The sequence below is a fragment of the Cygnus atratus genome, chromosome 7 (genome assembly GCF_013377495.2).
Source record: "Cygnus atratus isolate AKBS03 ecotype Queensland, Australia chromosome 7, CAtr_DNAZoo_HiC_assembly, whole genome shotgun sequence".
Taxonomy (NCBI): Eukaryota; Metazoa; Chordata; class Aves; order Anseriformes; family Anatidae; genus Cygnus; species Cygnus atratus.
The window spans coordinates 16,707,472-16,735,216 of record NC_066368.1 but is presented as its reverse complement, the minus strand read 5'-3'; the positions used below and the strand labels follow the sequence as shown (position 1 = coordinate 16,735,216).

At 39.9% G+C, this 27,745-nt stretch overlaps 2 protein-coding genes across 4 annotated transcripts in view; one reads left to right on the top strand and one right to left on the bottom strand.

Moving 5' to 3' along the window:
- Positions 1 to 1,990: 1,990 nt before the first annotated feature.
- On the bottom strand, positions 1,991 to 18,356 carry KIF11 (kinesin family member 11). The gene is made up of 22 exons (XM_035541591.1): positions 17,726 to 18,356; positions 14,905 to 15,037; positions 14,675 to 14,772; positions 14,517 to 14,595; positions 13,981 to 14,166; positions 13,770 to 13,894; positions 13,118 to 13,208; positions 12,587 to 12,829; positions 12,380 to 12,475; positions 11,599 to 11,687; positions 11,019 to 11,106; positions 10,058 to 10,246; positions 8,734 to 8,941; positions 8,267 to 8,439; positions 7,836 to 7,958; positions 6,681 to 6,839; positions 6,153 to 6,292; positions 5,300 to 5,579; positions 4,011 to 4,233; positions 3,600 to 3,754; positions 3,218 to 3,334; positions 1,991 to 2,578 (listed from the first exon to the last, which is right to left on the bottom strand). Exons 1-22 carry the CDS (start codon positions 17,803 to 17,805, stop codon positions 2,453 to 2,455), a joined length of 3,201 nt encoding a protein of 1,066 aa, XP_035397484.1. The 5' UTR covers positions 17,806 to 18,356; the 3' UTR covers positions 1,991 to 2,452.
- A 6,067-nt stretch (positions 18,357 to 24,423) lies between these two features.
- The window catches only part of IDE (insulin degrading enzyme), a 62,824-nt gene continuing 59,502 nt past the window's right edge, over positions 24,424 to 27,745 (top strand). Inside the window, exon 1 of one of the 3 annotated variants that reach the window (XM_050712047.1) lies at positions 24,424 to 24,538. Coding sequence is in view for 2 of the 3 variants with exons in the window: in XM_035541601.2 (XP_035397494.1) it covers positions 24,734 to 24,840 (107 nt within the window). In the remaining variant the exon portion in view is untranslated. Of the gene's footprint in view, positions 24,539 to 24,642; positions 24,841 to 27,745 lie in introns of those variants that run through there. The other 2 variants (XM_035541601.2, XM_050712049.1) reach the window with 2 other exon arrangements.

Sequence of the window (27,745 nt, the reverse complement as noted above, 5' to 3'; positions counted from 1 at the left end):
AAGTAGCCAGGCAGCTTAGTCTTTTTTCCCTCTCTTCAAATAATTATTGCAGCCCCCAAAAACTCTAACACAAGTGCCTCAGCTCCCCCGTTTTCAGGAAGAAGCAGGAAGCTTCCTTTCCTCCACTTTCTCTTCACAGCTTTTTTTCTTCACTTGGAAAATGTTCTTTTTTTTCTTTCCATTTCACTATGTCCTGTTATTTGTACTTGCTTTTTTTTTTTTTTGGTAAATCAAGAGCCATCCCACTTGGCTGCTAATCTAGAATCAGAAGAAAAATCATCTGGTCCATTAGAACACAGCTATATTCTTCAGTCCCAGTCACACTACAACTCTCCCTCATGCTCAGCAGGACTAATTGAGCCAGGATATGATCTTGCTGTTTGTTCTGTGGAAACAGCTTCCTCTTCTTATGAATTATACTTTCTAACGAGACAAATTGATACTATTCTATAAACTAGCCTAGACTACCCTAATTTCCTCTCTTTGGGTTAGACCCTGTGAATCCAGTAACTATGTATAAGAAACAACTGTTCTCTTAAACAAAAACAAATAGGTTTTGCTTGCTACCTCAGGGAATGTGCATGCAACAAAGGTCAGGAAAAGTATTTAGTTACAATAAGCATCTATCTGCCCTGCAGCAAAGCTCAAGACACAGGTTTGATCATCTTTTTCTTAAACATGGTTCTTCGTTGAACAAGTCCTCGCCCAAGCTTGAATACAGAATTATCCTCACAGAGGCAAGAATTCATTATTAGTTTTTGAAACGTGTTTTTAACAGATGTTCGACAGAAAAATTGGCAAAACACCTGTTCCTAAGTCCTGGTTAGTGACCAGTGCTTGAGCTTTGGACTAACGCTTTAGTGTTAGAGCCATCTAGTGGGAGAAGAAGTGCCGGCAGGGAAGCAGAGGTTCTTCCATCCAAAGCTTCCATCCCATTCCTCTTTCTGGTGTAACCTCTAGGCACCAGGCCCAATGAAGTCTGCCATGCTGGTATTGCAAAGAAAAGAAAGATGACTCAGAGGTACTTTGAAGAGAGTGAGCAAGGAGTCCATACGATTCATACATCAATTAGGAAAGGAGCCTGTGCCTGTACCAGGGCAATGCAAACAGCTAAGGCCGAGGGGACAGTTTCATAGAGGATAAAGCCAAGAAGCACAGCTTGTGGCATGATTTTCATGGATGTGACCTGTCTTCGGCAGTAGCTGTTCCATTTTGTTCATACTGATCCTATGAACACCACAGGGAAAACTAAGTAGCAGAGTGCTAAGCAGCAGAGTGAAAGGTTTTAGTTTAGGCTAAATCAGAGTGGCCATTCACACAAAGCTATGCAATCAGCTTTTCTGGCAGAATTTTAGTTAAGTATTTTATTGAACAGTCTCAAAAGATTGTTCTAAAATCTAGTCAATGTTAATAGACATAGTGCAAAAAGCTGGCTCCTAAGCCCTGGAGAATTCCAGCTCCATGATGATGCTTCTGGTGCCAGAATCTCACAATATGTCAAACCATGCCAATGGAGACATTTCTGCAGCAAAATCAGGATTTTAAAAGCCTTCCAAGGTTTTGAGGTTTCAAGCCTCATACCACAATGGAATGATCCAGTACAATAGGAGGCAAGACATACAAAAACAAAAAAGCACGTGTGGAACTGTAGATGTCTCCTTCATTTGAAAGAGAATTAATGTCTTCCCTCTTCCTACATTGCTGCTGAGGAAAAACAATTAGCTTTGCCCATAAAGGCTAAAGAAAGAATAAATGAGTAGTAAGATCTCAGAGGAAGACAGCTGACTGGTCTCATGCTAAAGTGAGAGAAGCATAAGGCCAGAGCACACTCCAAATATTGTATTTATCATAAATAGATTTATCTTTGTCCGTGAGCAGCTGCCTGAATGTTGTCCAGAGTATCTAACTTGAAGATCTGCTAATGTTTTGCTCTATTACCAAGTTTAATTTAAGATGGATTTAAGATGGAAGTCATGCATATACATCTGTGCTCCATGTATCAATTGATTTATTTGAAGTATCTCAAAGACAACTATCTACTTCATAGTAACAGGAATCAGAGTAAGGTAGGCATAGTAACAGAGCACTTATTTACAGTTAATTAAAACACACTGGCAGCTGCTAATGCTAATAAAGCATTATTCTACATCCCTTTCTGTGGCTTTAAACCTGAGAAGCAGAAAAGGATCTCTTATTTGACAATATAAAAATCCTCATTCAACATACAGCACCATAATCTGCAGGTTTTGTTTAAAAAAAAGTCTATTAATACTCCGCAAGCTACTGCATATAAAAATGGGACAAAGGCAGGACATCTGTCAAGTCAGTCTTTTGATCCAACTTTGCATCAGTATATTCACTATATACAGAGACCAAAAATAACCAAGAAAAGTTATGGCTCAGTGGACCACTAGACATTAAGCATTCCAAAACAGGATCTGCAGTAGATATATTAGTTCATTGATCTTAAAGGAATCTTAGATTTGGGAAGAAGCTGTTCTGTTATATCCTCGGTTTTGGTCTTCTCCAACGTTGCTGCAGATTTGTTCTCTTTATCCTTTTTGTGACTCCTTTTGTGCTGGGATTTAAAAAAAATGCCCGATCAATTTTCCACGTTAAGAGTACACAAAGAAATTAAAGACTTCTTGCTCACGTACAATGCAGTATAGTGTTCTCAGAAAAAAAGTTGGTAAAACCCCTGAAAAAATTTCCTAATATTGCATTTACTGAAGAGATTTCTTGTAGACATCTGTCAATTCACCAGCAACTTAAAGGATCCATGACAAATAGACAAAAAATAAGCTTATATATCATAGGTCTACACTGATACATGGGTTATAAAAAAAGCATCAAGAGCAAGGCAGAAAGTCAAAGAAAAATCAAGAATTATGACACATTTGACAGGCCTCTAAGAAAACACTCCACATCTTTTCAACTTTTTCATTAAAGCAAATGCATGCATTTGTGTATCACAAATCATGACATTTTTCCCACAAAAGATTACTTGCTGAGGAGTTTTTGCTATCTGTCCAGTTTGTTAGAAGCTTGCTGTTATTTCAGCTCAAGTTTAACAAAGCATATTCTACAGGATTAAAAGAAATTGTGATACTACACTGAATGCTATCAGCAGGTGATTTTATACTACATGCCTATTGTAGAATTATACTTTTCCTTCACTTTTAAATACACAATTGTTTAGAATATCTGTGAAAGTTACCTGGAAAAATGGAATGCCACCATTTGTGTTACAGCTTATGTTTATATCCGCTAAGGATTTGTAGCCAGCAAGGCTTTCACTGGAGTCTTGCATCCCTTCCTCCTCTTCCAGTAAGTCCTAAAACAGAAGTTTTCAGAAAAGCATTTTGAATGTCTGAAGTTCCTAGATGAATGTATAAAATATGATCAGATCTGTAAAAGACATGCCACTTATTTTTCAAGATAGTGTTTTTTTTCAAAAGCTCAGCATGCGACTAACTACAAGTACCCTGCACAAAGGCTATAACTGCTCTGGGGTTCCAAAATGAAACGAAAAAACTCCTGAATATTTGAAATCTTTCATTGCTTCATTGAAGTGTCTCATTTATCATTCATATACTTACCTGGTCTGCGTTCTCCTCTATTTCCTTTGTCACACTGTTTAGCATAGCATCAAGATTTGTTTGCTTTTGCCTTAACTGCTCCAGTAGAAGTTCCCTGGGTTCTGTTCGCACCAGCGTGACTGGATACAAGTAGTCTCTTCTCTGTGGAGTTGTCCCTTTAATGAAAATGGTATACTAATGAAAGACACTAGTAAGCACTTAAAGCAATAGCTTTAACAACAGATCCTCGATTTTACATTAACTTAATACAGAAGTCACACTTTGTTCAGTCATCAAGTTTTGCATGATTGACTGAAAAATAAGGCATGACTGCCAGATGTATTATGTCCCCAACAATCTTTGCTTATGAACTCTGCAACTCAACGCTTGCTTTCTGCAAGTGCATTCTGTCTCCTGCCGTACTTCAAATACCTGTTGGAATATCCACTTTAAGATCCTCTTGCAGGAAACCATTAACCTGGGTCAGACCATGCTGTGCTTCCTCATTAAGTGCCAGCTTCTGCTCCAGAAGTATCTCCTGATCAACTTTTATCTGACCAAGAAGGCCATTTAGTACCTTCTCCTCAGCACTCTTTTGTCTATCAATATGGTCAATGATTTCAGCTAATGCTCTATCACAATTTTCTTTGTTTTTCTGAAAAAAAAAAAAAGAAAAGAAAAGCACCAAGTTAACAGGAAAGTTAAGGTTATGGCCTCTTTTCTAAGATGTGGTGCATGATTAATAACATGATCTGAAACGAAACAACTGAGACCTCAAATTGAGAAGTTTCAGTGCCAGTTTTACATTCTCATTTTGAGAACTATCTTCAGAAGAGAGTCAGTTTCTTAGAAAGTATGATCATTTTAGAAAGCTACTCATAAGAATAAAGATGATGCCATTTGGTTCAGAAGAGAATTCTCAGGCGTCTACACATAACCCTGCACAGAGTTAGGATTTTCAAGTGAAAGTGAAAAAAAATCCTTCAAGAAATAGAAGCTTTATGCATTTCCAGAGGACAAGGAGGAAGACATGAATTTTTAGTCCTTCCCCTTGGAAGGGAACTCCTGAAGTGTTCAGATGGCATAACAAATACAAGAGTGTCTTGAGACTGCAAACACATTTAACTCTAAGCTTTTATTTATTTCTAAAAGTTAGTAAAATGTTCTAATAAGTAGTGAAACAGGAAAATCCAACAATAGAACAAGGGTGAGAAGTGAAACTTGTGATGAAAATTAAAGATGACAGGTGAAAAAATTTTGGGGTAAGAGCTAGTATATGCCTAAAAAGGAATGCTTTCTACCATATTAGCCCAGCTGACAGATAAAGTCATTTTTATTCTGCAGAACAGAGTCTATGATCTCTGCGTAAGTTTCCCAGGGACACTACTTACAGATAAGCTTTAGATTTAGCGCTGTGTACTATCAAAAAGATGTAAAAAGCCCAAGGTACAAATGGAAGTTAGCCACACAGGATTGATCAAGATTTGTTTTTTTTTTTTTTTTTTTGTATTTAAAGAAGTTATTTGCACTTCAAGTTCAAAATCTTACTCAAATTAAGCTTTTAGATTTCACCAAAATGCATTTAAGTTAATTAACACGAGTCTGCTGTTATCAAAACACCACCATTTTATACTGATAATAGTTGAGAATGTCCCCCTACAAATTCTACTGTAAAAATTTGTTTCTGAATGTTGCATTAGACTACAAACAGCTATGTGTACCTGTTGTGAACACACAAGTTGTTTTTTCTCATCACTGAAGGACAACAGCTGCTGATCAGTAAAGCTGATTATCTGAGCAGTTGCAAGTTCACCCCATTTATCAGTATCCTGAGACACATTTTTGAGACTGCTGAGAAGTTGTTGACAATGGTCTGTGGATTCTTCCAGCATCATCTTGTTTTCAGCATTTATGTTCCTGAGCTCTTGAGAGAAGTTATCCATAGATGCAATAAATTTGCTGTGATTGGAAGTTGTACTGCTGACTAGGTCTGTGGTTTTCCTACAACAACGAATTTTTAACAGTTCAGAAATTTTGAAAGGCAGATTCTGCACATTGTATGTACAGAAACAGCTGAGACCAGAAACAGTGAAATAGTGCAGTTCTATCAAAACAGTTAATTATGATGTTACTGCTCTATTCTGTAAATTTAGAGATGGCAGCACTCAGACTACCAGGTTTGTTCAATCCCCTTAAATCTTTGGCAAGATGTTAGTTATTAATTTTAAAACTGAATAAAGCATGCAACAATAATTATACTTCAAGTTAAGCCTTCTTGGTATGAAGCGTAGCTGTACCGAGGGCCATTTATCACAACACATTGCTCCCCCAAACCAGAGTCTCTTATACACAGTATGCTCAGGAGACAAGTCTGAGAAAAAGCTTTGTAGATCTACCATTACTCTGGAGAAAGCTGAACTATGATTCATATTCTGTGGCTGAACTCAGCTCTAACAAACATTTTGCCCAGAAGAATTTATGAACGTATAATATGAAGAACATCTAATTTTGCAGTTTTCTTCATACATAGTTTCATCTTGCATCACTATACACCGTACGTAACATGCTCCTTACAGGTGAATGTTTTCTTGCACAGCAGTGATGGTGGTCTCCATAATTCCATTTTTTGCCAGTACATCACTTAAGTTCTTCTGAGTCTCCTGAGCAAACAGGTCAAGCTGGCTTTGCAGTGAGGACACTAGTTCTGCTGTGCTCTATTAAAAAAAAATTATACATCTCACTGGTATTCTTCACTTTCTATTATTATTAAAGGCATTCACATACTCTAAGAAAAAAAATATAACAAATACTAGAGCTTTATTATTTTAAAATTCAAGTTACAATTTTTGTGTAGAGTAGACAGACACTGCCTGTGGAGATGTACGTAAAGATATATAAACCAGATGTGCTCATAGCAAGTGTAAGCTTTTTTGCTAGCTTCGTATGTAAGCTTCTTAAAATAGCACAAAAAAGCTGAAAATAATTATTATCACCAAGCTACTGTGCTAGCGTTGCTTCTGAAGAAAATACAGTGTTTTATTGCTACAAAGAGTTTAAATCAAAGCAACAATTGGCCTTCAGATTTCTCTACTCTAAGAATACCTTCATATGTGCCAATCTTGTTGTTTCCACTTCTTCTTTTAAATTCTCACAATCATTCTGAAGCTGAGCAAGAACACTGGCCATTTCTTCCCGTAACTTTTTCAAAGTGAGAGAAAGATCTTCAAAGAAGGTATCCATTTCTTTTTTATGACATTCCATCTTTGAAAAAAGTTTTATTCAAAGTTAAATACTTGTCATTAGATTAGGAACTGGATACTTTTCCCTGACATAGTATGGGGGGGGGATGTGGACACACCACCTACCCAACACAGAAACAAAGGCATTAATAAACTACAGTGGATAAAAGATAGCAAGTAACACTTGGAGCCATCTGAAGTTAGAATGACACTTAATGTGTTTTTTTCCAAATTCAGCATCAGAGGAAGACAAAGAAAGGAAGACAGACAACATAGTTGATTAAGACAAGAATAAAAAGCAAGAGCTGGTAAGCCATGGCCCTAGTTGCCGTTTAAGTTTCAAAACCAGTAAAGAGCCTCCAGATGAGGTGAGTTGATTTCAAATGACTTGCAACTGACAGAAGAGGAAAGCTAACTCCTTCATGAGGAACAAAGGTTTTTAACAAAAAGGAGAAAACAATGAAAAAGTGAGGATGCAGTTCTATAAAAAATACAATATAAGGTAGACTAGAAATAAAAATTCAAGTAAAGGACTTTTTTAATATAAAAAATAAGGGCAGTGCTGTCTACACTGTTCACCAGACACACTACTACGTTTTCTGGGAATCAAAATAACTAGAGAAAAAGTTGGGTATGACAGCAGAAGGAATTTGAAGTGACAGAACTTGTCTCAGTCAGCTCTTTCAGACTTCTCTGATACAGAAGAGACTACCATAAGAATATTATCAAGTATTTGATACAGGTAGCATTAAGCATCTATATTGTATCATTCTTTTGTGGCATTTAGGTGAGCAGCTGTGCTAGGTAGCAAGTGAATACACCACACACAGAAGTGGAAGAGAAGTCTGAATGAAAGAGCTAGAAGGTAGAACAAAGGACTTAGAAAAGCCATAGGACAAAGTAAAGGAGAAAAAGCCAGAGAGTGAAAACACCTACATATTGCAGAAGAGTCACCAAAACTTATCTGTAAGTTACAAAAACCAGAATAGCATAAGATAAGAAACAAAACATGTGCTACCTTGTCAGCCACAGCAGAATATTTCTTCACATTAGTCTGAAATTGACAACTTAGGCCCAGGACAAATTCTACCATTGGTGTCAAGCTATTTAATGCTCTTCCTAATCCAGATATATGCTCCTCCTAGGAAGAGCAATAAAAAAACATAAGAAAAACAGAAGTAGAACAGAATATAACAGACCTACGTTACTAAGAAGCAATGAATATTCATGCAAATAGCTGTGGTCCATGTGCTCTGCAATAAATGTTTCCTCGATAGTATATTACAGCTTACAACGGCATGAGAATAGAAGTGAAAAGGGATATAATCAGCCAACTGCTGAATCAGACTGGCAGAGAGCATCAGGAAAAAAGAATGTTTACAGCACCTCTTCTGGTTGAGGACAGTTTCATATGCTTCAAATAACAAAAGAGGATGAAAATTTACTCACAATTAATCTAAGGAGCTCAGCTTTACAATTAAGTGACAGATTCTCATGTTGTAATATTTTTTCAGACAGGGAAGAAACTTCGGTAGACACTAGTTCTTTAACAGAGGCAAAAGATGCTGATACAACTGATGCAAGAATATTAGCTGCTGAAGAACTGGTAGACAAGATGTCACCTACAAAAGAAATCCAAAAAATGTTACAAAACTTAAAGCTTCATTTTAAGAGCAAACTCTATTGCTCATCACCATATTGCCTCTTATAACACAGGAAGTCAGTATTTTTTCTTAGTTCATAAAGCATATCAAGAAGAGAAAGTTGATATGTATGGTTGAATTAAACTACTATTTTTAGTTGATCATCCCAGATATGATATTATGGGTGCAACTGCAGTCGTTACATTGTTTAAAATAAAGCCTCATCCATTTACTAAAAGGATCAGTTTTAAGAAAATCTTTGGTACTACTTACCTATAACATTTGTATAAGACTTCAACATCTGTTGCTGCTTCAAACTGTTCTCACTAATTGAATTTTGTATTTTGTTGAACAAATCAGTCATTTGTCCTGCAAATGTATTTTGGACAATAGCATTGTGCTGATCAACAGCCTTCTTACGGTCCAGTTTTGCATGGAGACCAGATACATCTTTTGTAGTTTCTTCAACAGTACTAAGCAACTAAAAAAAATTAAAAGTTAGTCAACCTTTAAACCAGAAGTCAAGCATAAGTTAAGTAAGAACAAATGTAGTTTAAGTTAAAGAAGAAGCTGTATCCCTAGAAAGGCAGGTATTTGCCTTAACACCAAGTTACAACCTTTCTTAATCCAATGTTATATCATTTATAGTCTTGAAACACAAGAAAAATTTACCTTCTAGAGGTAGCTTACTCTAACTTTGAAATTAAAGCATTAAAATAGGACATCCTCTCAGTATTTAAAGAATTAAGATATCATTCAATATAGTGAAGTGACCAAAAAATTCCTGACCACTTCAACTTATTCTGAAAGACTTAACAGTAAATATATATTTTTAATGGTACTGGAAGTAAGTGATTTCCAGTATTAGTTCTGTGATAATTTAGAATTTGAAAGTATGGTGAATTCTTGGTTTTATAGTTAGTGCAAATGATTACTGTACCCATTTCTCTCACACAAACACTCCACAACCCACATGTAAATCTAAGCATCCCAACCTTTCAAGAATCTGAGTAGAAAGAACTTTTCATGTTCACTAAAGTTACAGGATTAATCACTTCGCACTTGAAATAGCAGGACTCTCTATCAAGTCTGTTTTGAGAATTCAGACCAGTTCCCAAACCCTTCAAAAATACACCCTAAAATATAGAGGTGACAGGGAAATAGATTCAGTTACTCACTCTGAGTGTAAATTATTGCACACATCCCTGTAAAACATCTTGTTATTTTTCCACCCCAGCCATAAGTAATTTATTCTGTTTTAAGGTCAGGCACAAGCTTCTAATAAGGTAAACTACTTATTCTGCAGAACTCCTCACAACAATAGATACTGCAACGTACTGAAACTCATGACAAACTAGACTGAAGGAAAGGTAATTTGAGACTGACTGTTGGCTGCTAAGAACACTGGTTAACAATTTCGCAGAGGAGGCCTTCCAATCTTTAAGTAGCTTTTCACTATAACACAATTTAGAGTGGGTTAATCCTAGTTTTTCATCTTCAAGTCATTTTATCATTCTCACATCATGCTTTAGCAACAATGATTTCCTTGAACAGATGGGAAGCTACTCTTGCAATCAGGTGCCAGGAAAGTGACAACCTTGCTAGCTGTGCCATGAAGTTTTTGTTCAGTGTCTTCCAAAACTGAAACCACATATTCTTCTTCAGCCAGATGAACCTTGGTTTCCTGCAGATCTTTTTGTGTTTCTTCAAGTTCCTTCTCCTTGATTTGCAGGTCTGTTTTACACTGTTCAAGTTCATTTTTGTTAACTGTGAACAGTTCAGTGATCTACAGTGGAAAACAAACATAAGTAGAGCAACAATGCGTTTTAACAGCAGTCCCTCATATGTCTCAGATTATGCCATGATACTAGAATGCATGTTGTCATCTACAAAAGCCTCAAAGTTCTTAAACCTGACTAGAAACCTGTAGAATCCCTGTATTCACTGAAAATATCACAAACCAACACCATTTTCACTGTGATAAGCCTTGGCTTCCCCTCTCAAGCTAGAAGACCAGACACTTGTTACATCACAGTGAAGAATCCCTCTAAAACATAACCAGATAGAATTGGGAAGGGTCAGTAAAGTTGATCAAAAGATAAGTCGAGTTACACAGACCAGTTACGTGTTTCAGGAAATTAATATTTGTATTTCTTTAGAAAAGGAAGCTCCCATCTTCTGCATATTCTTTATTCATTAATTGGAGCTCATCACCTTCTCCTCTATCCCATCACTCTTTGCTCCTAAGGCAGGTAACTGTCAACTGAGATACCATTTTACAAGCAAATTGTTGCTGAAAATCCAGCAAATAAAATTAAGTTTTAAACCTTTAAACAGCTTTAAAAATAAATATTGTGTTTTGCAACTTCATATATAGTATTTCAAATTTCTAACTTCTAGGATTAGAAAGCTTCCACTCAACTAATTAGAATGGACCTTTAAGAAAAAACTCTTCAAATTGTTGTTTGCTCAATCTTTTTCCGCCTTTCCCCAAAGATTCCACCCCCCTCCTTTTTTTTTCTGGCAGATATAAGCCACAGTTGAGAAATGGCACTTACTCTTTTCACTTCTTCCTCCATGACACTGATTTTGTCAATATACTCTGCAATTTGTTCTTCTTGAACAGTCAGCTTTCCATTAAGGGCTCTATAGTAAAGATTAATAACAATAACAGAGTTGATTCCAAGATTACCTATTGTTCTCATGCTACACGTTTACCCATTTCAAAAAGTACTGTTCACTTCTGTATCAAAAACAGAATTTTCACTTAATGCAGAAGGGATTTAAGACAATTATGTATTTGAAACTTTCTGTATAAACAAGCCCTCTTACAAAGTGAAGCAAGCTTTACCAAGTTTGCTCTCCTGTATCAGCTTCTATCTTAAAAAAAGAACGTATCCTGGCTATGCATATGGTAAGTTCCACAAATAAAAAAAGAGTGTTCAGTACAAACCTACTTTCTAGGCTTCTGTCTGTGTAATAACTAATTTCTAAAGAAGAAATTGACTGGTCAGTTAAGTTCTTCTATCTTCAGCTTTTTAGGACTGAAAATAGATCTGAAAACGTTTTCCGTATAAGGATCAGTACCAATATTTGAGATTTGTTGTTAGACATTTTATAGATATCCTGAACACATACTCAAAGTTTTCAAGGGAAATATAGACTCCATTTTTTTCTCGTGCAGCAGCAAGGTCTCGTTTCAGACGCTCAATCTCTTCAGTATATTCCTGCATCAAGAAATAATCATATTTAAACCTGAACATTTATACCTTCTTTTCAAAATTTAGCTTAACAGGTACCTCAAAAAGATGGAATTTTAATCGAAGTATTGCATAAACACAGGAGAATGTTCCAAAACCTAACCTTCATTTGCGTGTCCAAATACATTCAGTGTAGCGCTATTTAAAATCATACCATTACACACATGTAGAGCATTGAAACTTCCAATTTGAATCATACTTAGTTGTATTTAACTGATTATAATGGGAATTGCAGCTTCTTTAATAATAGTAGCTTCTTCATGTTACTTTTCATTCAAGCTTACTAACAAGTTCACTTCAATTCATGCATTTTCTGGAATGCAGCAGCTAATATAGCAAGCCCAGAAAGAGTCATCCAGGATTTTTTGGGATCTCCACTATCTTGTAAATAGCTAGTCCATACAGGGTCATAGCTAGTATCAATTGCCTTCTTTCTCCAGCTTTAGTCTTGGCAACAGTTTCAGTAACTGCAAAGCGACTAAGAAATATTGTACCAGTAGAGCAGCTTAGTTTGAAAGCATCAGCAATTAAAATCACCTCAGAAAAGCACTGTTACTAACTGGTCAGTTTTTCCATGACTTCATAATTCCTACATAGCAGAAGTTGTCAACACAATCAAATGTTATTATTAAATTTGTGAAGATACACGCCTAGCTTACCTTAATAAGGGCTTTTTTGGTCAGCTTCTGGTTAACTTCCGGCTTGTTCATTATATTCTTTGCTCTGTGAGCATATTCCAGTGTACTCAGTGTTTCCTGTGATAAACAGATACAACATAAGGTCAAGCTGAAGATAGTCATTTATGTTTTTGTATCCTTGGAAAAATGTATCTATTATAGAAACGGATATTCAGACATAAAATTTACCTCAAGATTTATAGATGCAGGAGAAACTGTGGCAATTATTGATGTTTTTGTTCGTCCTCCAAGAGAGTCTTGAAGGATTCTTGTGAGTTTAGATTCCCTGTATGGAATATGTGGGGCTCTTTCTACTAGAGCAGTAATAACTCTTCCTAGTGTCAGGAGAGACTGGTTGATATTTCCGGCTTCACGAGCTCTTTTGTCAACTGCCCCAGATCGACCAATGTTTTCACTTCCTGCAAGATCAACCTGAAAGATGAGAGGAAGGACATGCTTCTATCTCAAATCACTATGAAGAATGCTTGCTCCACGGTGTTGCAGAAAAAGACACATGAATTAATTTATGCATATATGTTCAGGAGACATAGGGAGTGAAAAAGCAGACAGACATTTCTCAGAGTGACAGACAGTTCATATCACTTGAAGATGATGATTTTTGTCCTTATGAAGAAAATCTGATTCTCAAGAGAATGAGGTTAGATTATTTAGTTCATTACTTCAGGAGTGCCATCAAGGAAATTTAGTTCAAATACTCACCAAGTTTAGCTTCCCAATTTTGACGAGTTCTTCTCCATCTATTGTGGTTTCTTTCATATGGATGGTAATCGAAAACACAGAGTGGGAGCGGCTATAAAAGAATTCGATTTCAGACAGGCATCCCATCAAAGGCCAATGATCTGTTTGCTACAAGATACTACTTCAGGTTAGCTATCAGTGCTCTTTTCAGGAAATAAATTTGGCCAATTAATTGCAACTTACACTTTTGCCATATGCCAAATAATTCTACCATGTATATCTTTGTGCAGATGGGGGAATTCCAGGACTTCCATTCCAACTAGACACTGTATTGTCACAAGAGATATACTCATAACAAAGCATGCAACCTCTAAACAAGAGGGCAAGCTTCTATAATCACTCATCTTTCAGAGAGCAACAGTTTGCCCATTTTTAAGGTAGGAGGCTTCCGTATTTTATAACCCTTCATGCATGCACTAGAAGGTATCATCCCACAGTTCCAAGTTCCAGCTATGGCTTTGGTTTTCTAATCCACATGTAGCAACGTAAACTGTAATACACAATCTCAACATTAGGTAAGGTCTACTACAACTTGAATGGCTTTTGCCTCTTCAGTAAGATCCTGTTTAACAGAACATCAACAAAAAAAATCTGAAACAGACAAGATTAATACCTAGAATATGCATTCATGTAAGTAGCTGCAGTTGTTCTCTTTGCTGCACCCCTTTCCAGGATCTGATAGACTTCGTTTTTGTTGTGTACAGTTACTTCTTCCAAGCCTTTAATAATTACACCTCTCTGTCAGAAAAGAATGCATGATTATTAGACATCTTCCACCAGCCCCTGAAGCCTTAATGTCACAGGTTTTGGAAGACAGTACTCACCTTGTTTCGAGGGTCATCAAACATCTGCAGTCTTTCTCCAACATCGGGAGTAGGATTCAGAAGATCAAAAAGCTCCTCATTGTAGATTTCCAAAAGAGAGACTTTCACTGAAAATTCAGTGCCATTCTCTGTGAGTTTTTCAAATATCTGATGCAACGTACGGGGTATTATACCTGCTAGCGGATCCTACAGATTGAAAATAGAAAGGAATTTAATGTATAGATGTACTGAAAGAGATTGGGGGGTGGTGAGTGTGTGCACCAATTTCAGCTAAGGTCAATTGGGTATAACAAAAATACATTGAATAAAGATCAATTTCCATAAAATTATTGCTGAAGATTGTATGCCTGCAGTAATAATGTAAAGTTTGGATTCTCATATAGAGTAATGAGAACATTTATTAATTTGCAAGTGTTTAAAGAAAGTCAGCTTCAGTATTTGAAAGAAATCAGCTCTAGGTTTTCATGAACTTTCTGCAACATCTAGCTTTGAACCATAGTACAGCTTTAAGAGAAACCTCAGGAGTGAAAACATACCTCTTCCCAAGTATATTCCTCATTGGGTGACCGCTCTCCTTCCATTGTGAAGGTCTTACCAGTACCAGTTTGGCCATAGCTGTGAGAATGAAAAATTTAAATGTAAACAAGAAACTAAAATTAAAATGAAGTATCCTGATGCTGATTAGCATACTTACGCGAACACTGTACAGTTATAGCCCATAATAACTTCATCCAATATGGGACACACAACACTACGGTATACATCAATCTGCTTTGCCTGAGCTCCAAAAACCTGTTGGAGCAAAGACAACACATCTCATTTACCAGTACAGTAAAACATAGCACCACACAGCACAGACATCAGACTGTATTAGAGAAATTTACTGGCTTTTATCTAGAAGTCCCAAACTTGACAAGTAGTTACCATATCAAATGTGTAAGTCTTTCTTGATGTCTTATCCGTGACTCCACCGGTGCGGACACTAACTTCTTTTCGTGCTTGATCACAGTCTACAACAGCATAGGAGCTTGCTTTACGTTCTGAGGCATTAAAAGGCCTAAAAACAAACAAACAAACAAACAACAACAAAAAAAAAAAAAACAAAACAACGTTGGATTGATATCATCACTAACAAGAACACAAACTTACAAAGCAGCAGTATAACTCAGATTAAGAATCCACATAATAATTGGCTAAAAGGAACATTATGGTTTTAACGCAGTTCAGTTAATACTTGCTTAAGAAAAAACTGCCGCAATTCACTTTCCAGACCTTGTTCTCCTTTTATTTACTCACTATGGGACAACTCAAGCATCTATAGCTTGAGCTTAGTATAGTGTATACATGTGTTTATTAGCTTGTTTAAAAAAAAAAAAAAAAGATTGCTTAGATGTATACATTGATAACTTGCATTAGACAATGTCTTTTCCACTAAGTTTATCTAGTCAATTGGGGGGAGCAATTAAATGCTTTAAATAGTTACATAAACAAACACCTTGAGAAAAAGAAACCTGCACAGAAAAGTTAAGGCAACAGTGAACCAATCTAATTAATGCACTTTAAGAACATCCTCTCTTTCACTTACATAAACAGTGCAGACCACAAGTCTCTCATGGATGACATAACTCTCTAAAGCACCAGCCATACTAACAGAACCTACAACTAGCAGAAGAGTAGACAGCAATACCAGAACCTTTATAATGCTGACACATTTGTATAGAATCTGAATTGTGAGAAAAGTATAAGACAGAAAAGAAACACCTGATTTTGGGGATAAAAAGTCTATGCACCTTTTTATTTAGCTTTTGAAGTAAGAATTTTAAGTAAGTTTAACAGAGATACAATAAAAGTTTAGAAACATGATGGTGAGCATTTTCTTTTAACTCTAATTTAATTCAAACATGGCATACAATTTTCCTTGAAGGGGCATTAGCAATAATTCCTCCCCCAAAACACAGGAACAACCACAGGCTGAAAACTGACAGCATGAAGCGCTATTTTGTAATTCATTTAGCAGCATTACTGCACTGAATGCGCGTTACCCATAAAGGAGCACTCAACCTGAAAAGAGAACTTCTACAACTTTTGCGAACCTTAAATTATTTTGACAGGAGAGGCACTTCAGATGCTGTTACACTACAACTAAAAAAAAAAAAAGCCACAAGTATACGACATCTCAGTTTCCTGACTCTTGTGGCTAATGTTTCTTCCTCACCATAGCACCGAGGCTGAAGTGTTAGCTCTAAACAGACCACTACAGGCTTCAGTGCAAGACTGAGAGCGGCGGTGAAGGCACTCGGGTCACTATGGTGACAGTCGACGATCACAGCAACCTTGTTCACAGGGGCAAGCTCTAGCTTTGGTTTTGCAACTTTTAAAATAGTAGGAGGCCAAACAATAAATATAGTCTGCTCTGCAAAGATACAGCAGAGAACCAGTCAAACACAGGAGCCTTGTTGTATGGACCACAACCATGGGATTAAGGGCAATTCAGTAAAACCTGAGCATACATGTGGATCAGTACCAAGTGCCACTAGACAAGCAGGGGCTTGGTATGCCACAGTGACATCTGATCACAGGTTCATCTCATTAGGTAATCCATTCAAAACATATGCTAATACATGCATTTTAAACATCCAAATTCATGTTTTATCGAAGCACAGTGAACGTGTTGCTTGACGAGGTTTTTGATAAGCTCTATCAGACACACCACACCTTGGAAATAAACCAGGTGTCAATAAGATGATGCTATCTACCTGTAAAATAAGTAGAACTTGACAGGTGCAGTAGAAAAGGGAACCACAGAAGGAGAGTTTACTACCTCAAACAGCAAACCAATACTGAAAAAGAAAAGCACTACAAAATGCAAGAGAAAAGGTGAGCTACAGAGTTTTTAGGAGATAGAGACTAAAACCTGATATACACCTTAGACTGAAGGATCAGTCACAGCAAAAGTAAAGCGTCACAGCGCCATTCACACAGAGCACTGTATCTAACTGAAGTATTCACTGACAGTTTGTGAGGCTCTTCCAGACCAATTTAGTACTAATTGGATGAGAAAGAAAATGATTGCTAGCAGTGTTTCAAACACAATTGGTTCACAAACATTACTTGTGTTTTGCAATATCCTTGATTTACATCAACACTTCCACCAATCCCATAGCACTCATTTCAGCAGCTTGTTCCTTATGTTGCAAGAGTAGGAGAGAACAACCCTTCCAGTTCTTACGTTCAGGGTGCAGTTGTAAAAGTAGAACTTCCAAGCAGTAAGATATAACGACTGCAAAAGGCTTTAGTAACAATATGTAAACTTGCAGTTCTGGTGCAAAAGACTTTCTGAATGCAGATCTTAACCGTCAGCAGTAGTATATATTTAACAAGCAATACTTTAATAACATTTGAGATGCAGTATGAACTAACAGGTCTTTAAGTCACCTTCAAGCTATAAAAACCCAAATTTCAGAGCACCGAATTTGCCACACCACATCGAACACTTGTTTTTATCTCCCCAGCCAAGGCAGCTGGCGATCCTCACGCTGCAGGCTGCCTCCCCCACCCTGGCGTCTGAACTCGGGGTGTCTCCTTAGGCGGGCAGGGGCCGAAGGCGCAGCAGGCGCGCTCCCAGCCGGAAGAAAACACCTCAGGGTTTTTGGGCTGGCATATCACCAGCCATCTTAGCGCTCCCCTAGCCCCTCACCTCCCTGCACAGCCCCACAGCTGCGCGCACTGAACCAACGCAGCCTACCTGCAGCGCACCACCACCTGGATGTTCTTGCCCTTCTCCTCCTTCTTGCCGCCGCCGCCCTGGAAGCTGAGGGAGGCCATGGCGGGCCCGGGCGCGAGCGCGGCGGGGCCGAGGAGCGGAGCGCGGCGCGGCTGCCTCGTGCTCGTGCCCGCGCCAACCGCCCGCCCTGCACCCGGTCGCGAGCGCGCGCCCCGCCGCCCAGTTTGAAGGACGCGCCTCCCCCCGGCCCGGCCAATCGGCGGGGAGCCCGCGGAGCACCATGGGACTGGGTTTCAAACAGCGGGCGAGCCCGCAGTGATGACGCGAGAGGACGGCGGAAGCGGCGCTTTTCACCGCCCGGGAGCGCGGGGCATGCTGGGGGCCGTAGTGCCCAGGCGGGCGGAGGAGGCGTCACGTGAGCGAAGCCCTCCCCCGGCTGTCGCCTCAGCGCCGGCGGCAGCCCGCGGGCCTTTCGGCCGCCCCCGTGGCGGGGAGATTTCTGCTCCCTCCCCAGCTCAATTCTGTTTCCGAAGGGACAGCCGCGCCGAGGCTGCGCTGCTCTGGTGGGGTTTGCTCTCCAGAAACCCTAGCACGGTCTGGCTTCGGCGCTGCAGGGCCGCCCCCGGTGCCGACAGTAGCATCGCCCCTCCCCAATCTCACAAGTTCCCTCCCCAACCCTTTTTTCGTTCTTTTATCAAAATGGTACTATGAAACCTACAGCTCCGCGGTGAGTTCTTCAAGGTACTAAAACGAACCCTAGCCTGAAAGGTTCGCAGTAACTTTTCTGACAGGGACATGAAGCAGCGTCACGCTACGCTCCTCTGCCCTTTACCTCAAAAGTTAGAGCAATGTCAGAGCTAGTCAACTTCATAACGAGCAAGAACACAGACGTGTTATTTTTATAGGAAAGGACGTGAAGTGTTGGTTCCTGGTCTGCCGTGAGCAGGCGTTGATTCAGAGAACATGAACATCCAACAAATTTGTCTGATGTTCTAAATATAGGCTGATGGTGAGATAGGACACCAGCTAGAAAATCTTTAGTGATTAATAACAATTTTCATTAACAGCCTTTCTGAGCCAGTATTTGTTCTTTGTTCTACCTAAGTCCTTACAGCCTGCATGCCACTGCAATAATATATATTAAAAATATATATTTATATATTAAAATAATACATATTTTCTATAACATATAGCAAATATATTACATGAAAAGAAAATTACTTTGCAAGGATAGGCGTTTCAAAGTTCATACCTTCCGGATGAATTACTGCCCTTAAACACCCATTTTTAATCGTTTGGGCTCTAACCTAGAAATAAGGCAATGATTCTGTAGAGAAAGCTTGTAGAAAAATGCTTTTACTTTATAAGCATGGAAAACTACAGAATCTGTGCTTTCTAAGTTTTGAAGCTTAACTTTCCAACCAAAATGAGTTTGGTGGGTGAAACACTAATGAATCTCTACGAATCCCTCTGACCGTCTAGTGAAACACTAAAATCACAATAATACATTTTGTTTCAGTTAAGGAAAGATGTAACAAGGTGGGAAAACTAATATAATACAAACGCAATATCCATTGCAAACATATTGGAAACACAATTATTCTTACTTGCTTTTTGTATTGCGTGGGTGCTAGGAGTAAAAATAGTTCATACAGACAAGTGTATAGGAGTTACTGCTAGACTGAATAAGTTGAATGCAGGTGTGCAAACATACTGAAGTACCTTTTTCTCCCTACTCCGTCATACAGATCATACAAAAGAAAGCAACACTGACAGACGAGGTCTTTTCATCTCATTTCTGCCTGTTTGTTCTTTTCTGGTATGAAAGTATGACCTGCATTAGTCAGAAGTGTGCTCAAAATATAAACATGTCTCTCATAAACATAAAAGAGATTAGGAAATCATACAAACCTGCATTTAAACAACAGGAATCCAATTATTAGGAGTTGAATCTGGCCCACAGATACCTTTGCCACAGTTGTGGTAAGTGGAAACAACTCCTTCCGGTAATCAAGTTAGCTTAAAAAAATTATACAGTTTAATAGCTGTAGTTCTGTTTTATGAAGTCAATTTATAGCTTAGGTCATACGTTTTCTTAGACTACATTGAGCCTAAAGATACTAATACGCTATAAACACGAACAGTAACAGGGAACTGGTATTTCACAAGCAATAAAAATAAATATAAGAAAAAAAGAAACACGAATACTTAGTCTAAACAGTGGTCAAGAGAACAACCTTTAAGAATGCATGTACATTGTACTGTGACAATTCTTTTTTCCTTTTTAGAGAAACACAAAAAGCATTACAGGAAAATAATTTACATAATAATACACAGACGCCAATATAATAATTTCAGTAGAGATTACTAATCCCTATTTATTGATCAAAAAGGACAATTTTTTTTACTAAAGTTTGAAAACCAGGAGTCAGTGTTTTACAGTTATATTCATGGACAATGTATGTCTCAACAACAACAACAAAATGTGTATTTTCATAGGATTAAAATCGTATGACCTGGGTAATTATAGGTATGGAGGCTTGACAAACAGAATTGTTGACACATGATTAGCTAAGAATTATTATCTCTCCATTACTATAATCTTTATTAATTAATACAAATTATAAGCTTAGTTGACAGTTCAAGGCTTCCTCAAAGCTTAATAACACCTACCCTGTTTTGATTACTAACGTGGCACACAGTACAGAAGCTGAAGTGAGCTAGAGCAGGGTCTCCACATGCGATTACCAATGAAGAATTATCAGCAAGTCACACTTATTTTTCTTACAGTTTCAGCATCTTCCTCTTATCTAACCAAAACCAAATCAGAGTAATACAGCCCATTTAAATTTGTTTACAGCCTCCAGACTAAGAACCCCTGGAATAGATTCAACTCTTAAAATGAACATGCAAGCACTAAGGCGTTTTTGAAGGTAGAGAAAGAAGCCTTGACTACATGCAACTCATGCTTCATGCTGAGGAAAAGCAGGGAGTATAGCAACATAAATTTCATCTTTAAGACTACATAATAGTTTTTATTTCATCTTCATAATACCCAGGAGCACCCTAGCCCTATGGTCCACCAATAATCTATCTCCCACCTAAACTATCTCCCATCTCTGTCAAAAAAAAAAAAAAAAAAAAGGAAGAGGAAAAAAAAAAGCAAAGTTCATATTCTTTCAGTTATGCACATTTAACTCTGCATTAAGAGTTCAGTATTAAATTCATACTAATGTAACTAGTAAATCTCAAAACATCTGGAAAACTACTAGATATGAAACAGGCAAAATTATACAAGCATTTCTTTCAGTTGTTTTTACCTCTGAAACACAAGCAGTGATAGATCAATCATATATACAAATACAAAACATAAAGGGGAAAAAGAAATTATACTTACAACAGAACTATTAGAAAAAGCCCAGAAGCCAAACAAGTTGAGAAACAAAAATGTGTCAAGGTGTCAGATGAATACTATTTTAAATAGGAAAGCTGTCCTGAAAACATAAATTAACGTCTGGTATATTAAGAAAGATGTTTATATGTACCTTTATTGCTGAAACTGGTGAAGAGTGGTCACTCAGGGTATTAGGCCTCTGTTGGCTTGTTTGTTTCTCCTGGTATAATTATCTAGCTATGAGTATGGGGGTTTAGGAAAGTTGTAACAGGGAAAATGGAATTGTACTGGCATAAAAATATCTGACACTACTATAGAATGCTTTTTTTTTTTTTTTACAGTACCTAAACACATGAAAAAATGTCTTTACAATAGAAGAAGTTATGCCAGTTAAACAATACTGGTATAATCACAGGGGTTAAATGCTTCTGTTAACATGCCATTGGGGAAGACTGAAACTAAGTTATTTTTGTAGGAAGAGATGGAAGACTTCTCCTAGTAGCTGGTTAGTGACCCTGTTTTGTAACACAATTGCAGTTTAACATCTCATGTTTTATGCATTACTTCTTTAACATGTAAAGGTTCAGTTAGGGAAGTTAGATGCACAGTTAGGAGCAAACATATTCTGGCAGTTACCACTAATTTTTTTTCATATATGCCTTGTCATGAAATTGCCACTATTTATTCTGGAATTGAAATAACTACAATCTATGCTTTTTTCAGCCTGAGGCCAGATTTCTTCAAAGCCCTTTTATATACAATTACAATTTGAATTTAATCCAGAATTTTAGGTAAGCAGAAAAATATGCTTCTATTAGAAACATGTCAGGACTGTACGCAGAGTTTTACACTTGCTGCTTCTTAGTTTTCAAGAAGAATTGAAAATAGTGGGTTTATTCTAAACAGTTTCAAACCTGCCTATTTTAAGGATTGTTTTTCCTGCACTGTACAGCTATATCACACATCCTGAAGAGGAGTCTGCTGCTGCTACTCCGTAAGGTTTCTTCACGGGATTTTTTCAATAATTTCCACACTTACTCTAAACCATACTTAAGTTCATTTGATCTGTTGGACAACACTTGTTTTTCTCTATGGCAGATGAGGAAGCAAGACTGAATACAACTGTCTATGAGCAATTAAAGTTTCACATGGAAAATATTTTTGGTTGCTGGGTTACATTAAGAAAGGAATTTTATTGAAAGTTCTGTTAAGTTTTGGTAATGGTGTTATATTAAAAATACTTTAGAAACACGCAAAAGATATCCAAAGTAGTGGATGAAGGTAATTTTTGGCTACTATAAACTGAAACGGAGAGGGGCTAATTATAAGAATATGATCTCCAAATAAACATCAGTGCCACTGCATAGCCTCTAAACAAGCTTAGAGGGAATAAAGTTGGCATAGGTGCAAAGTACAGTAGGTGTAAACTTTATTGTTTATGACACAATAAGAAGTATAACCTTTCATCACCATAGTTAGAGAGGTAGAAACCCTTGCTCTAGATGCAACTGTTCCCAGAAGACAACAGTTTTGCAGATGAAGTCTAATTTGCATTCCCAGAATTGCCCCCATGTATATCCTAGGCAAGATCTGTAGGGAAATACAGTGCTTTTCAGAGCAGCTAACTCAGGTGGAAAAGGCAGGGTACATTAGGGTAGCAAACTCTCTTTCAGGAGGTGAAAAAGGAAGAAATTGCCTGCACACTCTCGTAGCTTTCACCCCTACGTGATAACCGATACAACACATCTACCACTCCTGTAACCAATAAAGGTAGTGCATTTCTACTATACATCCAGTGTAAGAGAGCAACTACCCAACCTCTTAATCCCCTGGTTTGCTCTAGAGCGGGAATAGACAGATCATTAAGAGGCAATCACCTGGCAGAGTGTGCTTTCTGCTAGACACAATAGTATTACCCTCTCTGATGCAGTGGCAATGGTGACCAGATGAAATTCAGACCTCACCATTTATCATATCCTGTTTCCCTCCAGCCTCGTCTCCTCTTTTACATACACTAGGAAATGGAAAAATCAGATTACCTCAAACTAGAATCTCACGAGGACAAAGATAGCCTTCATTTTCACAGGAGTTAACATGTTGTGTTAGAACCAGGCTCCCACGCAGTTCTATATCCAACCAGTTAATTTAGGTGAAAACTACCAGCAGCCTTGCTCTAACCAGGATTAGTTAACTTGTGAGACAGTTCTGTGTCTAAACTGAGGCCTGAGCGTGGGTGTGCTTGATGTAGACGCGACTGTTTTAAATTGGGTAGTGCAGGTACGAATAAGAGCGTCTCTATAGCAGCACAGGCCTCAGTGGAAACCAGCAGCTGAACGTCTACCCCAAATTCCCCGACAGATTTTGTTGACCATATGGAATAGTGTGCTGCCATTTTGAATAGCTAATTTAACCAAAGCCAACAAGTTTGAAGCTACCTTACATACACCTTCAGTCCCATCTTTGGATACAGGAATGGCCTGAACTATCTCCTCAGGTCACATCTTTCTTTTTGACGATAGGCACAGGGTTCACTGAAGTCAACTTCCAGCTGTGAGACACCAGCTGTAACAAAGGCAGGCAGTGGAAAAGTTGACAGTATCTCCCTGGACTAAAACTGGGCACCAAATATAGCAAAGTACTGTTTTCTTCAGTATTTTTAAATCTTGAGAAATAAGACAGAGGAAGATAGACACATTGGAGGAAAGCACATTATTAGAACTACAAACATGTGGGTGGTGGTTTTTTTTTGTTTGTTTTTGTTTTCCCCAAAAGGAATTAAAGTAGCCGGCCACTACCACGACTTCCCCACAGGCATTTCTACCAACAGATGAAAAAAACTATTTCCCCAAATACCAAATCCGTGGGGTTTTACCGCAGGTTCAACCTAAAGGAGCATTCACACCCTTGAAGCCGTCTCGCAGGCAGACTGCCGCGCCTGAGGCGGCAGGGACCTGCTGCTGCAGACCTCTCACGGCAGCTGGCTGGAGGCGAGCGGGCTCCTGACGGGGAGCTCCCAGGGCGGAATTTCTCTCCCTGAGGGCAGCGAAGCCTCAAAGAGCCGCTCCGCCAGGAGATCTGCAATCTCAGCCACTCAGGACGGCGCGGCGCGGACTCAACTCAAATTACGAGGCGCCTAATTACCTTTTGTCTCCGCTTTCGCCGCCGGGAGCCGGGCGGGCAGCTCCGCGGCAGGGCGGACAGGCAGCGCCCACCGCCCCCTCACGGCCCGGCCCCGCCGCCCTTCGCCCCGCTGCCCCGGCCGCCTCCACCGGGCGCGGCCCGTGCCGGCCGCCCACCCGCGGCGCCGAGAGTCGCCCCGGCTCCCCGCCCAGCCACCCACCCCCTCCGCCGCCTCCGCCTACCTCCCAGAGGCCCCCCGCCCCCTCCCCAGCCGCAGCCCTCGCCCTGCCGGCAGCAGAGGTGGCCTCACGCACCCCCAGGTACGGGCCCTGCTAGGCCCGGCACCGCGGCCCCGCCGGGCGAGGAGGGCGGACGGGACCCCGAAGGCGCCGGGGAGGGGTTGGCCGGGCCGGGCGGGGAGGGGAGGGGAGGCGGGCGGAGAAGATGGCGCCGCCGCCGGCCGCCGCGCTGAGGAGCGGCGCGTGCTGAGCGCGGCCGGGGGGCCGGGCCGGGATATGCGGCGGCTTCCCGGGCTGAGGCGGGCTCTGCTCGGCTTGGTGCGCCCCTGCGCCGCCCCGGCCTCCCGCTTGGCCTCTCAGAGCCGGCGGTGCAGCTTCCTCGGGTACGGTGTGTGTGTGCGTGCGGCGGAAGGGGGAACGGGGCAGGGGCCGGGTCCCGGCGCTGCTTGAGGGGCCGCGGGGTCCCCTTCGGGTCCCCCCCGTCGTGTGCGGGCCGGGGGCACCTCGTGCGGCCAGGGCAGCCCACGGGGGGCGGCTTCAACCCCGGCTCTGTGGGGAGCTCGGGCCGCGGAAACGGTGAGGGGAAAGCAGGGGGCGGCGGGGCACGGGGGGCCCGCGTCCTGCCCGCCCTGCCCTGCCGGAGCCGGGCTCGAGTTTCCCGGGGCGCCCTCCGTGCACAAAGCGCGGCCGCTCGGTGCCGTCCTGCCGCGGCGCTGCGCTGCGTGCTGCCCGGCCTTCCTTTATTCCCCCCCTTTTGTTTTCCTGAAACAGAACCGGAGAGTTTTCACGTTGCTCAACTCCTCTGCCTTCCTACGGCGTAAATACCCACATCGGTTAAAAACAAACGACTCGCGGAGTTACCAAAGTTGGTGGGAGCGGCCTCCGCAGTTCGTGACAAGCCGCCTGCCGCGGGCAGGGAGCGGGCTTCGCTTTGTGCCCTCCGGGGCTGCCAGGCGAAGTTTGGGGGCTACTTAAATAATGGGGGGCTGGTTAAATAACTGGGGGCTAAAACCTGGGGGCTGGTGAACTTAGGGGCTGGTTGAAGTGCGGGGCACCTCAGCACGGCTGTTCGAGGAAGGGAACCGGGGGAGGGAAAGGGGTGAAGTTGTTTTCCTCCTTCTGTAGCTGCTTGCTCTATTATCTTAATTGCCAAACCTATATTTAACGCTGCAGAAGTAAGAGATGTCAAAAGTAGCGTTTTTTTTTTTTTTTAAGGAAAAGAAGTGAGTTATGATGACTCATGCTGTCAAATGCTCGTGTGTCAAAATTCAGACACACCGTTATTGTTCCTAATTGCTGTGCACACCATACCGTGAACGCACAGCATATGTTTCGCTGTTGTAGAGGTAATCCACAATCCACGGATTGAGCCAACGCTTTCCTGGAGCTGTAGTTTCTTCTACTAGGCTGCTGCTCTTTAAGCATATGAATATATGCACTATTGGGACTTAACTGTATGTATGTGGGTAGGCCTGTTGTGTTTTCATACTGCCTACAACCATGAATTAATCATCCATTTAATTGTGAATTAGGATCTACATAAATACTGAAATGAGAGGAGGCAGAGTAGGCATGGCACTTACACATTTTTCTTTAAGATGGAGAACGTGTAATTGAGAGAGATCCTTAATTTTTACAAGATATGTTTCCATTTCTGGATTTTGTCCTTTTTGACCTTTTTCAGCTTTAAATTTTGCTCCTCTCTTATTTTTTAACCTTCAACTGCACATCAAGCAACAAAGATCATTTCTCTGTTAAACCTTCTTATCTCCTGCTTCTCATCTCACATACAACATTATTCTATTTCAAATTATTATATTTTCAACAGAAAATCAAATGATGCTGATGTTGGGAATTCCCCCAAAGAGTTCCTATTTACATGTTTGGATGACTTTTTTTTTTCCTTCCTTTTACCTTTCTGTCTTTAGTTGCATGTAAGGCTGTGTCTGAGTCCCTTGGATGTGCCTTCAGGCCTTTATCAAAGCATCAAGGATATAACTCATTTTGCAGATGAATACAGAAGTAGCTCCCTGCCCTGCTAGGTCCAGAAAAAGAAAGGGGGAAGGGGGAGAAAGTCTTACCTCTAGTATTTCACTGAGCTGGAAGGTGTTAGGCTTGTAGCTAGGGGTCATTGCAGGTTATTTACTGAAGTCATTTACTAAAAATACTGTCAGAGCTTTTGGGAAGTCACGTTGGATTGATATTTCTGATGTATTTTATTGTATTAGATGCTTTCATAATTTTGATATATCAGTCTTAAAACAAGATAGTTATCAAAAGGACACAGTAATAAAAATGTCTGGAGAGGAATGGATTTAACTGGTATTGTGCCTCTGGTTATGTACTTGTATGCACGTGGTCTATCAGCAGGTATCTTCATCTTCTCAGTTCTTATATTTTATCAACTCATTGATTTATGAGATAGGGCTGTACGCAGTAAAGTGATTTTTGGTGGAGCTTGTTCAAAAGTTGATTCAGTGTAGCTCTGTTTAGAAGATTTGTCCTTCTGCAACTTGTTTTTAGAATGAGTCAGAATTATGGCTTGCCCAAACGACTGAAATGGAAAAAAAATGCTCTAAGTTGGAAGTTTACTCGCAGTGTTAACAGTAGAACTTGGACTGAGCTGTCCAAAATCATAAGAAGTAGAACAAAAATAGGTAAATAGTCAGGACTTCTGTGGCTGAAACACTCCAATGAATCTTGTAAACTGCTCACTGTTACAAGTCTGTTGGTTCTCTCAGATCCGCTACGAAATAAGAACTTGCTTTTGATGGGGGATTACAGTACTTTTTATGACCAAAAGTCCTAAAGTTCTTCATGTTTTTGTTGCTTAGATTTTCTCCTATCTTCTTCGTATGTTCTTGTATCTTTCTATGTATTCCTGTTGTTGTGCACTGCACCTAAAGTTTCAGTCTCATCTTGTGTTTTTACATCAGGCCTCACAAGTTTCTCTTCTTGAGGGTTAGAGACAGATGGCAGCATAAAGTGTTAGGTGAGTTGGCTTTACAGAGAGTCTTGGACAATCTGATGTGCTACTTGCTGACAAAATGTATGAAATACACATCCAAACGCATTCTAGAAGAAAGCACAGAGGTCTCTCATGTGGCTTCCAGTTCTACACATCTCCTGACATGTGCAAGGCCGCGCGCTAGACACCACTGCTGCTTTGTGGTTGTGCACCGAGCCCTGCAGCTGTAGGGTGGTGGGAGAAAAATGGCAGGGAGTGAGGAAGAGTGAAGGAGAACCCCATTGGCTTCGAAGCATTTGATGCATAAAGCGATTAAATAA

Excerpts from the sequence above, each read along its gene's own strand:
- KIF11 (XM_035541591.1), bottom strand. The coding sequence starts at position 17,805 with ATGGCCTCCCTCAGCTTCCAGGGCGGCGGCGGCAAGAAGGAGGAGAAG. Across the intron at positions 14,773-14,904 it reads AGACTTACACATTTGATATG|GTTTTTGGAGCTCAGGCAAA; the intron begins GTAACTACTTGT and ends TTGCTCCAACAG. Across the intron at positions 14,167-14,516 it reads AGGAATATACTTGGGAAGAG|GATCCGCTAGCAGGTATAAT; the intron begins GTATGTTTTCAC and ends TTCAATCTGTAG.